General features: G+C 38.6%; 1 protein-coding gene across 1 annotated transcript in view; it reads right to left on the bottom strand.

Annotated features, from left to right (window-relative positions):
- Window positions 1-13,889, bottom strand: part of LOC136881196 (eukaryotic translation initiation factor 3 subunit L) — a 164,566-nt gene that overhangs the window by 22,264 nt on the left and 128,413 nt on the right. The window contains exons 7-9 of the mRNA XM_068229311.1: window positions 11,156-11,326; window positions 10,864-11,007; window positions 10,525-10,688 (exon numbers count right to left, since the gene is read on the bottom strand). Coding sequence (XP_068085412.1) covers window positions 10,525-10,688; window positions 10,864-11,007; window positions 11,156-11,326 — 479 coding nt within the window. The remainder of the gene's footprint in view (window positions 1-10,524; window positions 10,689-10,863; window positions 11,008-11,155; window positions 11,327-13,889) is intronic.

The raw sequence follows: 13,889 nt of genomic DNA, 5'->3' as shown, positions 1-13,889 counted from the left end.
CTCAGACATCTGCCAGGAACATAATTCATACAAAGCAGACCCCATTAGGAGAAGCCAGAAATGTTTCAACACCCATTAAATCGTTTTCCTTAGTCGTTAACAGTTTCATATAAGATAAACTGGTACAAAACACGAATGAAGAAATACAAGTTCAGAGCAGCAACTATGCAACAGCTAGTGCAACAATTTCTCAAACAAGCAGGGAAGAAATCAATACTCTTTATGGTACACTTGTGTTATCAGCAGCTATGAAAACCAATCATCTTCCTGCAACAGAGCTATTTGTTCCAACATTTTGTGGTTACAGAAATGAGGCAACAATTTCAAATGAGTGCTTTGATTTTCTGTTGAATTGCTTTTGGTTCCATGATAAATGTACTAGGATACAGAGACAAACGAGTGACAAGTTTGCAGCCATTCGAGAAGTGTGGGAAGAGTTTACACAAGCCATGGAGTTACAAAACCATTGACAAACAACTAGTTGGATTTCGTGGACGTCCTTTTCAGATATACATCCTCAATAAACCCACAAAATGTGGAATTAAGATTATCTCGAATGACGTTGGGAACAAATATATGATTGACACTATGTAATATTTGGGGAAATATATGATGTCACGTCAACCTCTCGCTAATCATTTCATAAAAGAACCAACTGGGATCATCCATGGTTCAAATAGGAATGTAACCATGGATAATTGGATTTCATCCATCCTACTGGCTGAAGACCTCTTGAATCAACCCTACTCTCTAAAAGTTATAGGAACAATAAGAAAGAATAAACATGAGATGCCTTCAGAGCTTCTTGAAAAGAAAAAGCAAAATATCGTAAGTTCACTATGTTGTTTTGATGAATCAAAAACTTTTGTATCATACAAACCAAAGTACGGAAAAGTCGTTTTGTTATCCACTACTAGGAGGAGAAGGAAATAAGGGATAACAGTGGCAAACCTGCAGCAGTTGAATTTTATAATGAAATAAAAGGTGCAACAGACTTTCACCCAAATGTGCTGCAGCATGAGCTGCAGTAGAAAGATCTGGTGCTGCCCTCTGCATGTGTTTTTCAGCATGATCAACATATTCCTAGTGAATGGATATATTTTGTTCTGCGACAACATCCTCTGAAAGGGAGAAAAACTTGTCACAAGAAGGGGCTTTGCGCAGCAGTTTAGCAATGACCTGGTCTGACCTCATTTCCTGCTCTGCCTTAGGCAACCAAATTCGTATTGGTCATTACGAGGTATGATCTGCAAGATTCTGAATGAAAAATCCTGTACTACACTGTCCAGACCAAGCACAACTTGACAAAAAGAAAATAAGTGTGTTTTGTCCCTCAAAGCTGCAAAGAATGGCACAGTTTCATTGCACTGTTTGCAATCGAGCCATGTGCGGTGACTACCGATCCACTTATGCCGAGTGTTGAAATGACATGAGTTTGTTAACACTTTGAACACTGGTATATTTGTAACATGTTAACTGCTGCCATATTTTGAGGCTTAAATTTAAACACTTTTTGAAATGAAAAATGAAATGGCATATGGCTTTTAGTGCCAGGAGTGTCCGCGGACAAGTTTGGCTCGCCAGATACAAGTCTTTTGATTTGACGCCCATAGGCAACCTGAGGATGAAATGATGATGAAGACTACATGTACACCCAGCCCCCGCGCCAGCAAAATTAACCAATTATGGTTAAAATTCCCGACCCTGCCAGGAATCGAACCCGGGATCCCTGTGACCATAATTTTGGATTAGGAAGAAGGCAAGGGAACTTTGCCGTGGATGAACCTGAAAGAAATCAGGGAGAAGAGGAAGAAGATTTTGAGGAAGAGAATGAAGCTGGAGATGAAGGGTATGATCTAGAAGAAGCTGTGAGATCAAGAGACGATTTAGTTTGAAGACATTTTATGTGAATCTCCTTCATAAATATGAACCAGTTTCTTCAAATCCTACAGGCAGTGTTTATTTTATAACGATGAACACAAGGAATGAAAACATACTTAGCTAACTGTATGGGTAGAACAATCAATCAATCAATCAATCAATCAATCAATCAATCAATCAATCAATCAATCAATCAATCAATCAATCAATCAATCAATCAATCAATCAATCAATCAATAACAATAATAACAATATGTTAGGATGTAAAATAAAATAATCACTTCCACTACAGACTGTTTTCAACTATTTTACAATCGGAAGACTGCTTCCTCCTTTCTTTCCAACATGTCAACTCCTCGGCAAGTACCAGCATCTTCAAATCGTGCTCCTCTTTCAGTACTTCATCTTCACCTCATGGTACTCCTGAGCATGGTTTACAATTTTACTTGTTACTGCATGTGCCAATTTGTTTGCAGAAGTGCCAGTACCAGGAACCTGTCTGCATTATGAGGTGTCTCAGTAATTGACTCAATGGAGGTCTCAATAGTTTCCCCCATAACAGGTAAAACAAAGAATAATGACTCTGCATAATTATCTGTAAAGTGAAAATATTTTGTTTCACACATACTGGAGGATGTGCTTTGAAAGAAATGCAATGTGTGTATTATTATACCACAGACATTTTTTGGCGAGGGACCACTACAGTAAACAAGTGCATTTGTTAGTTTAAAGCCTACATTACCCGTGTCATCATCATCCAGGATATTTTCCAATGGCTGCTGGTCAGCTATCATCTCAACAACCATTCTATCAAAATTACTATTATCTTTTGGGAAATGCAGGGTGTCCACCACCAATTACGAATTTTCTTTTTTTGATACCAGTACAGTTAAGTACTCTGATTCGACCTGTGAAAATTGGTTCTTCGGTTGTGTTTACTGTCTTGAGGCAGGTTTTCATGCCAAATAAACGCACAGATATGAGCAACACAAATATGGCAAAAATAATGAATTCACATGCACTACACAATATTCCAATCACGTGTTTCTCCTCAGAATAAGGATAACCAACATCAAACAGGAAAATTTAATCACTCCTTTTCTGTTCTTAGTCCTCCACTAAACTAGTTGGAGGTTAAAATTAGTTAGTCCATCATGACTTAACCTGGAACTAAAAACTGACCTAGCAATGCATTTTGCAACCCCAGTTTAAATTTAGCCTACACTACCTTAGTTCTAGACTTATAAAACCCAGACTCAGAAACTGGCCCTTACAATGGTAAACTTCCTCTTTGGACAACAGAAAGGTTTCACAAAATATTCTTACTACCTGTGCATGTGGAATAGCCGTGCTCGGGAGAAACAATGGATACAGAAGGAATGGCCCAAACGTGAAACTCTCGAAGCAGGGATACCAAATATTGTGGATGAACATATTGTCAGCCGAGACAGAATCATCTTTTCCCCGCTTCATATCAAGCTTGGCTTGATGAAGCGATTCGTAAAGGCTCTGAATACTGAAAACGAATGTTTTCAACACATTGTTTCCGTTTCTCCTGGCCTGTCATTCGAGAAAATAAAAGCAGGTGTGTTTGATGCTCCTCACATTCGATCCCTTATACATGATGAGGAATTTGTCAGGAAGATGGATTAAAAGGAGACAGCAACATGGATGTCTTTTGTAGCAGTTATGAAGAACTTCTTTGGTAAGAAGAAGGCAGAAAAACTATGTACTTCTGATCCAAAGGATGCTAAAGGCCTTTTGTGATCTTGGACGGAACATGAGTATTAAGATGCACTTCTTGAATAGCCATCTTGATCAATGTGCCGAAAACCTTGGGGATGTTAGCAATGAGCACAAGTAATGCTTCCATCAGCAAATAAAGACAATGGAAGAGCGTTATCAATGGCGATGGGACAGGCATATGATGGCAGACTACTGCTAGAGCATCAAACGACACTGTCCTGACCAAGTCCACAAATGCAGGAAATGCAAGAGCTACAAGTACAAATTCTTGTCCGATTGAGTTCTGCATGCCCTCTATGTTACACATACATACATACATACATACATACATACATACATACATACATACATACATACATACATACATACATTATCATTATAGACTGTTATGCCTTTCAGCGTTCAGTCTGCAAGCCTCTGAGAATTTACTAAACGTCGCCACAATCCTCGATTTGCAACTAGTGTTGTGGCCTCATTTAGTTCTATACCTCTCATCTTTAAATCGTTAGAAACTGAGTCTAACCATCGTCGTCTTGGTCTCCCTCTACTTCTCTTACCCTCCATAGCAGAGTCCATTATTCTCCTAGGTAACCTATCCTCCTCCATTCACCTCACATGACCCCACCACCGAAGCCGGTTTATGCGTATAGCTTCACCCATCGAATTCATACCTAAATTAGCCTTTATCTCCTCATTCCGAGTACAATCCTGCCATTGTTCCCACCTGTTTGTACCAGCAATCATTCTTGCTACTTTCATGTCTGTTACTTCTAATTTATGAATAAGATATCCTGAGTCCACCCAGCTTTCGCTCCCGTAAAGCAAAGTTGGTCTGAAAACAGACCGATGTAGAGATAGTTTCATCTGGGAGCTGACTTCCTTCTTACAGAATACTGCTGATCGCAACTGCGAGCTCACTGCATTACCTTTACTACACCTGGATTCAATCTCACTATATTACCATCCTGGGAAAACATACAACCTAAATACTTGAAATTATCGACCTGTTCTAGCTTTGTATCACCAATCTGACATTCAATTCTGTTGAATTTCTTACCTACTGACATCAATTTAGTCTTCGAGAGGCTAATTTTCATACCATACTCATTGCACCTATTTTCAAGTTCCAAGATATTAGACTGCAGGCTTTCGGCACAGTCTGCCATTAAGACCAAGTCGTCAGCATAGGCCAAACTGCTTACTACATTTCCACCTAACTGAATCCCTCCCTGCCATTTTATACCTTTCAGCAGATGATCCATGTAAACTACGAACAGCAAAGGTGAGAGATTACAGCCTTGTCTAACCCCTGTAAGTACCCTGAACCAAGAACTCATTCTACCATCAATTCTCACTGAAGCCCAATTGTCAACATAAATACCCGTAATTCCATAGTCCCCCAGTATAGTGAACATCTTTTCCCTCGGTACCCTGTCATATGCTTTCTCTAGATCTACGAAACAAACAAACTGCCTATTCCTCTCGTAGCATTTCTCAATTACCTGGCGCATACTGAAAATCTGATCCTGACAGCCTCTCTGTGGTCTGAAACCACACTGGTTTTCATCCAACTTCCTCTCAACGACTGATCGCACCCTCCCTTCCAAGATGCCAGTGAATACTTTGCCTGGTATACTAATCAATGAGATACCTTGATAGTTGTTGCAATCCTTCCTGTTCCCTTGCTTATAGATAGGTGCAATTACTGCTTTTGTCCAATCTGAAGGTACCTTACCAACACTCCACGCTAATTTCACTACTCTATGAAGTCATTTCATCCCTACCTTCCCACTATACTTCACCATTTCAGGTCGAATTTCATCTATTCCTGCTGCCTTATGACAATGGAGTTTATTTACCATCTTTTCCACTTCCTCAAGCAATTTCACCAACCTCATTTTCCTCCTCCCCATGAGCTTGGCTGTTTGCAACACCACCAGGATGGTTTCCTTTTACATTGAGAAGATGTTCAAAATATTCCCTCCACCTCTCCAGTGATTCCCTGGGATCTATTATGAGTTCACCTGATTTACTCAAAACACTGTTCATTTCCTTTTTCCCTCCCTTCCTAAGATTCTTTATTACTGTCCAGAAAGGTTTCCCTGCTGCTTGACCTAGCTTTTCCAGGTTATTACCAAAATCTTCCCATTACTTCTTTTTGGATTCAATAACTATTTGTTTCGCTCTGTTTCTTTCATCTACGTACAAATCCCTGTCTGCCTCGGCCCTTGTTTGGAGCCACTTCTGATAAGCCTTTTTTGTACATTTACAGGCTGCTCTCACTTCATCATTCCACCAAGATGTTCGCCTTTTCCCATCTTTACACAGAGTTGTTCCTAGACATTCCCTTGCTGTTTCTACTACAGCATCCCTGTATGCCACCTATTCACTTTCTATATCCTGAACCTGCTTACTGTCTACTGTTCGAAACTTCTCACTAATCATATCCATGTACTTCTGTCTAATTTCCTCATCCTGGAGATTTTCTACTCTTATTCGTTTGCAGACAGATTTCACTTTCTCTACCCTAGGCCTAGAGATACTTAGTTCACTACAGATCAAACAGTGGTCTATATCATCGAAAAATCCACGAAAAACTCATACATTCCTAACAGATTTTCTGAATTCAAAGTCTGTTAAGATATAGTCTATTATGGATCTGGTACCCCTAGCCTCCCATGTGTAGCGATGAATAGCCTTATGCTTGAAGAATGTATTCGTAACAGCTAAACCCATACTAGCACAGAAGTCCAGCAAACGCTTCCCATTCCCATTAGCTTCCATATCTTCCCCACATTTACCAACCACCCTTTCATATCCTTCAGTTCTATTCCCATCTCTCGCATTGAAATCGCCCATTAGCACTATTCTATCCTTGCTGTTGACCCTGACCACGATGTCACTCAATGCTTCATAAAACGTGTCAACTTCATCCTCATCTGCACCCTCACATGGTGAATACACGGACACAATTCTTGTCCTAATTCCTCCCACTGACAAATCTACCCACATCATTCGCTCACTTACGTGCCCAACAGAAACTATGTTGCGTGCAATGGTATTCCTGATAAAGAGCCCTACCCCAGACTCTGCCCTTCCCCTTCTAACACCCGTCAGGCACACTTTATAATCTCCTATCTCTTCCTCATTACCTCCCCTTACCCGAATATCACTTACTCCTAGCACATCCAGATGCATCCTCTTTGCTGACTCAGCAAGCTCTACCTTCTTTCTTCCATAAGCCCCATTAATATTGATAGCTCCCCCATCGAATTCCATTTCGTTCGCCAAGTTGTTTCCAAGGAGTCCCTCGCCTGTCAAATGGGAGTGGGACTCCATTACTCCCATAGGTCCGAGGCTTGCTTAAAATGTTCTGAGCTCGGTAAATTCATGAAGCAGGATGCTACCCTACTTGCACATGGTCCAAGTGATGATCTCTCCTCTAACGGGTTATGGACCACCGGTGAATTGTATAGTCCTTGCTGCCTGAGCACAAGGAGGGCCAGGATTCAGAATATGTCCGAGATGCCCACTCCCATTCCATAGCAACTGGTATCCCAACTCTCAGGACCACTTACTCGGCCACTCAGCCGTTGCCCATGGTTCACAAACTATGTTACTATGTTACACGAACTATGTTACACTGCTGTATTAATATCTTCCATTTGTATCTACATATGAATGCTATAGTTAAGAAAATTATATGCTTGTATTTAACAGTATTTTATGTCATATTTATGCTCAAAATAAGTTATGTTATTCCTTTGCATTTCATATTGGATGAATATTTGTATGCCACTGCATGTTTTCGTGTTTAAATGACTTATATTATCACCACAGAGGTGATTAAGATAATATCCCACATTTATAAGTTGAAACAAATGCTGAAAATTTTTAAAATTTTACACCAATTGTTAAAAAAAAAAAAAAAAAAAAAAAAAAAAAAAAAAAAAAAAAAAAAAAAAAAAAAACTGTAGCTTACACAGAAAAGCTAACTTCAGATATGAAATCAGCATACCCAAATTAGTTCAGAGCAAGTGCTTTTATCAATGCAACAAAAATTTTGTTCCTGTGTTATTTATGAAAACCAAGCCCGAGTGCTGCTCGGGCACAGTACATGGCAGTGTATGAGGGAGCCCGAGCAACACTCAGGCACCTTGTTCAATGTGTTAAAAGTGGAAGTGTGTCTCTGTACACAGAATGCATTAAGTGCTGGCTTAGTTATAAAATAATTGCATAAAAGTATCAAAGTTATTTTTTCGTAGTCTCATAGATGAATGCTTAGTGATAACGTACTGTATTTCACCACATAATTGTCGTCTCCATGTAATCGTTGTATACTGCACTTTCAATACAAAAAAAATTGTATTTTAAAATTTCATTGTATAATTGTTGCATGTTTAAATTTTGTCCCTCAAGCAGCTTAAAAGGTAAATAGAACTGCAATGTAAATTGAATATGAAAGCGCAATTTAAATACGTATATGGTTTATGGGGTGTTTAGCAACACAGTCATGTTTGCGGACCAGGATCTTGCTATCTTGATCAGCTGTGATCACGTGACATCAGACGAAGATGTTGCTGCAGCTGACAAACGCACGTCTAGAATAGTTTGTGTTTTTTAGCTTGTCATTAATTTCCACCAGCCACGCACCAACTTTCCACTCACTGAAAATGTTCTTTCCTCAGCTCTGTTTCCGCAGTGTTCAGTGGAGACAATTACGTTTAGCTTGAAGCCCTCAGAACAGTTTCTGATGTTACCCATGAACACAAATACAAGCTTCACACGTTAATGTGTTGCTATGTAAATTACTTTAAAGATAAAAATTCATAATATTACGTACTGTTTTCTTTTAAGTGACTCACAATTTCTACCCCCATCATCAATTTATATTTCATCTTATACCAATCCAGAGTTCACTTAATCTTTTTCTTTTTCATATGCATTGTTTTTCATGTTTTTTATGTTTTGAACGGCTGACGATGACCTGGACTAGAGTCGAAACCGGTCCCATTTCTAATTATTATTAAATAAGAATGTAATCACTACATTTCTTTCTCTTATGTATTGAATAGGTTGAACCCCTTTTTCAATTATTCAATTTTTAATGTAAATTACTGTCGATAACTGTTCAGTATTATTGTATTAAAAAATAACATATTTCTACAAACACACCAAAAACAAAATAAAACTTAGGTCAGCAACTCATTTTGTTGCCATTTGCCTGCGTGTTCTGATACCGGTGCATCCCTGCCTGTAAGGCTTCAAAAGCCGTACTAGAAAACAAGTGTGTGCGGTACTAGTATTTACCAGTGACGTTGCTGTCAAGCGATAACTTGCAGCCTTACGTATTTCAAATGAGAACTCACAATATCACTGGCGAATAAATTTTACGTTGTCTTGCGACCACGTTGCCAAACTACAAATTGTGCTACTTTTCCTTGGACATTTTTTCCAGTTTTTTTTTTTTTTGCTAGTTGCTTTACGTCGCACCGACACAGATAGGTCTTATGGCAACGATGGGACAGGAAAGGGCTAGGAGTGGGAAGGAAGCGGCCGTGGCCTTAATTAAGGTACAGCCCCAGCATTTGCCCGGTGTGAAAATGGGAAACCACGGAAAACCATTTTCAGGGCTGCCGACAGTGGGGTTCGAACCTACTATCTCCCGAATACTGGATACTGGCCGCACTTAAGCAACTGCAGCTATCGAGCTCGGTTTTCCAGTTCTTGAATCATACTCTAATCGCCATGTGTTGTGCGTATACCAGTATTATTTATTTATACATTGGATCTGGACAATTTTAATTATTTTGATGTATATACACGAGTATTACGTGTATCTTAAACTTGTATCAAATACAATTTATTCATAAATTAATTTTTTGAATAATACAAATATTGGTATTAAAAAATTCTTTGTGTAATGGTATAAAAAGTGCTACTGTTATGCGGTGAAATATGGTACTTTTAGAAGAGCTTATAATCTGGGGGTTAATTATTTTAAAAGCCTTGGTGTTTACATTGTGTAGTAATTGGTTTTGGTTTGCATGTGACTTAAAATACTGTAGTAATAATTAAATTACTGTATGTTGTAATAAAAAGTATGGTGTAATATCAAAATCAAAATTATTCATAATCATCATTATCTTCATCATCATCATTTCCCCTTGTCCAGCTCCTGCCAAGTCGGGGTGTTGATGGTACTCCTCCACCACTGTCTCTCTTTCCACTACCCCTCTTCAGTAATTTTATTCCATTCCAGTCTTCTTTTTCTTATACTGTTCTTGACAGAGTCTAATCCATCTTGCTTTGGGCTGCCTCCTCGCTCTCTTTCACTCTATCTTAGCCTCCAACACTTGTTTGGGTATCCTCCCCTCCTCCATTCTTATAACATGTCCAAACCATCTCAATTTATTCTTCTCAATACTATCACTCAGCTTTTTTGCCACATTTCTTTTCGGACCCCAACATTTCTGTACACTGTACATTAAAAAATTAAACTGAAGCACTTCAGTAAAATAAAACTTTATTTATATGCTAAAATGAGAAAAGTGGGGCTGTATATATTTCTTGAAGGAAAAGAGATAAAAGGTATGTCTGAAAATGATACAAATTTTGATGTACACTATAGTGCACACTGGGTCTGAAGAGGTTAAATATTATAATAAGGAAGCAAAACTGCTTTCCTGCAGAATAAGCATTTATAAGCACAACTAAACAGGGTTAAAACTGCTTATCAAGGTTAGAAGCGTGACAAAGAACATGCATTTTTCTTAGAAATGCAGGCTGTAGAATTAATTCACATCCTATCACGCTTTATGGCATTGATTTCCTCCAAATACTGAATGCTGTTATCCTCCTTAAAACTAATCATTAATAAAACCTCACACTTCTTACCTTCTAATAGTAGGCAACATCCTCTGCTGACGTACTTCATCCATAAACACCTCGGTCTGGTACAAAATAGGTTCCTTCACATAATCATCCAACAAGTCATCACAAGAAGGAGGTGAAGAAGCCAAGAATTTGGGACAGGCATATAGAAAACATGCCTCAAATTCCTACAATCAAACTTGAAACGTGAGACACACTGAAAATAACTAATAATTCACATCTAAATTCACCATGGAAGACAACTATTTTTATCTTTATTCAATTTTTAAATTTAAGAGTATTGTCCTCTACCAGAAACTAAACCAAATACAATCAAACTTGGAAGACAGATTTGTTACTTACAGCAAGATCTCCACACTGCATTTTATACATCTTATCATGATAACTTTCTCGCAGAACCTGCTGCAGAGCATCATCAATGCACTGTGGATGGAGAACCAGGCAAAGAGCAAGTAGGTGATACATCTGATCCATCTGCTTATTAATCTACAACAAAACCATGTAACAGGGGAATAAAAAGAGTAACGTAATAAAGGAAGCCGAAAACATTATTATAGTAACTTTATATATCTACAACAAAAATGCAATCAATTTCTTTTAATATACTACATTTTCCGAACTATTTCTAGTTTACCTGTTCATTCTGGTAGCTGCGGGAACTGAACAGCTGCTTAGTGCGTTGGATGTACAACAGAACTGAACTCAGTGTCCGTATAGCATCTGAATATCGACGCATCATCATATATGCAAATGCCACATAGTATGAAATCGTAATCTGACATGATGGCACATAAGAAAGCTGCGCCTATAAATAAGACAAATTAATTAGATGGGAAATAATTTCTAATTTTAGGGGGTTTCTATATACAGAATGTAACTTTATAGGGAGAAAGATATATTTGTTTACAATAGTGTGATAGGAAGAGGAATTTGGAAATTAATGAATGTCAGTGGGGTTTCTTTTTTTTTTTCTTTTTTTACAATTTGCTTTACCTCGCACCAACACAGATAGGTCTTATGGCGACAATGGGATAGGAAGGAGTGGGGAAGGATACGGCCGTGGCCTTGATTAAGGTGCGAAAATAGGTAACCACAGAAAACGATCTTCAGGACTGCTGAAAGTGGGGTTCAAACCCACTATCTCCTGAATGCAAGCTCACAGCCGCACACCCCTAACTGCATGGCCAACTCGCTTGGTGAATGACAGTGTTAAGTAAGAGACCAATGTGGAGTGAATATAGAATACCATACTGTCTAGCCAACTGCTAGTCCGGCCCCGCGGTGTAGGGGGCAATGCATCCGCCTGTTACCTGGCAGCCCCAGGTTCGATTCCCGGCCGGGTCAGGGTTTTTTAATTGTAATTATTAATATCTCTGGCCTGGGGATTGGGTGTTTGTGACGTTAATCTTCCTTTCCTCACACACAACATTCCGCACTACCACCATTCCAATTACACGCAAGTTCACACAATATGGTGCCAGTAGGCGCAAAAGATCCACATGGGTCGATGCCCCGAACAAATAGCATTTTAAATTAAAAAAATAAAAATAAAAAAGCCAACTTCTATGTTATTGATTTTCAATGACAACACTTTTAGGCTTTACTCCAATACTAGTTTAGCATTTCATCTCACCATTAGTCAATGTACATCGAGCATCATACTACAGTCAGCCGTAATGAATTCAAGTTCCCGTCCACTCCCCTGGCCAGGGAGAGGGCGACACTCTCTAGGTGGCTTGCTCCACCCCTTCAGGGTGGGGAATGAAAACTGGGGGGAAACAAAAATCCAAGAAGGGTGTGACATAGCAAGTTGGTGGTACAGTACTGAGTCATGTAGTAGGTTAGGTTGCATCCAGGAGTTAGTAAGTTCGAATCCAATCACTGGCACACTGAAACCCTCATAAGGGTTTTCCATTATTTCCTTCTTTGACACCAGGCACATGCATCCAATACAGAGCTACCAAAATCACCTGGTTTTTAAGGTTTTTTAAGTCCCTGCTAAAACATTACAAAAAGAGGGAACTACCCTGGTTTCTATATTTATATTTCATCTAGTATGGAAGCACTTGAAACTAGGCATTCAAGGCTCCAGTCCCAGCCCTTTCTAAACTGATCATCACTGAAATCCAATATGAATTTTCTCTGTTTTTATGTTTCTCGAATTTTCATTTTCAATCCTGAGAAACGTTGTTTACATCATTGCTATGATGAGAGTAATGTTATGTTATATTTAACCTGGTCAATTTTTCATAATATGCTTCTCCAATTTTTATAATTGCTTTTAGTGCTTCTGGAATTTAATTTAACATTTATTTGCTGTTCGAATACTTTTTTATAGAAGATTTCTGAATCTCATTTTTGATTAAGTAATGCATTCAAGAGGTTAGAAACAAGGGAGAAATGAAACCACAGACTTCAATGTGGCCAGCTGTTCAAGTCAGTTGAAGAGGAACAAGGAACAAGGAACATTCCCTTCATTGCAGTACCTAACCCTTTCAGACCGTGTACGCACAATTGTGCGGGTTCGTATTTTATTTATCCCTGACTGTATTTGATGTTTTTTCGATGCTAGACTGGACTGCAGTGATTGTGCGGGTCACGTGGCATGTATTTCAAATGTTTTTAGTATGCGCTTGACCGCCAGGGCGAAGGAAAAAGAGAAAAAGCACAGTTGATCGGCGAGATGGCAGGAAGCAGTAGTGCCAAAAGTAAGTATTTATTGCATTTATATTAATCTAGAAGCTTTACTGAATACCGGAATATATTCAATGAAGTGTGTACATTGGTTAGTGAACGTAAATTTTGAAGATATATCATCGTATGTGATACGAGGTTTTGAATTTTGATACGCACAATTGTGTGGGTCCTTTTTTTCGGATGTTAGTTTTTATTTTGTAAAATGAACTATCAATATGTGTATTGAGGAGCATTTTAGTCAGTTTTTGACAAACAAAAATTCACACCTCCAGTTTTCTTTGAGGTCTGAAAGGGCTAATATTAGACTGCATTCGATTAATGCTGTTTTTATATACATATACCGTCATCAACTGGCACAGATTTCAGCAGCTCAGTTCTGTCTGATGTCACTAAATTAACCGGCTAACAATGTCCAAACTGTGCTGAAGCTTTTATTAGTAAGTGCGGAGTATTTATACATATTAGTTCGTCTTATCCAGATATTCATAGAAACGTCCTAATAGAGCAACAGTCACAGCCATACAAACAATATAATGCTAGCTGCATATCTATTGAAAATTAATACTTTTAGTGCATTTGGAGTGCCAGAGGTACCTAATCCTACAAGCTCGAAATGCAATGACTTACCTACACATGAAGATCAGCTTGTCAAACTGAAAACTATTCAGAAG

This window comes from Anabrus simplex, chromosome 1, assembly GCF_040414725.1.
Source record: "Anabrus simplex isolate iqAnaSimp1 chromosome 1, ASM4041472v1, whole genome shotgun sequence".
NCBI lineage: Eukaryota > Metazoa > Arthropoda > Insecta > Orthoptera > Tettigoniidae > Anabrus > Anabrus simplex.
The sequence above is the reverse complement of the archived record's forward strand: the minus strand, read 5'-3'. Positions and strand labels throughout refer to the sequence as shown.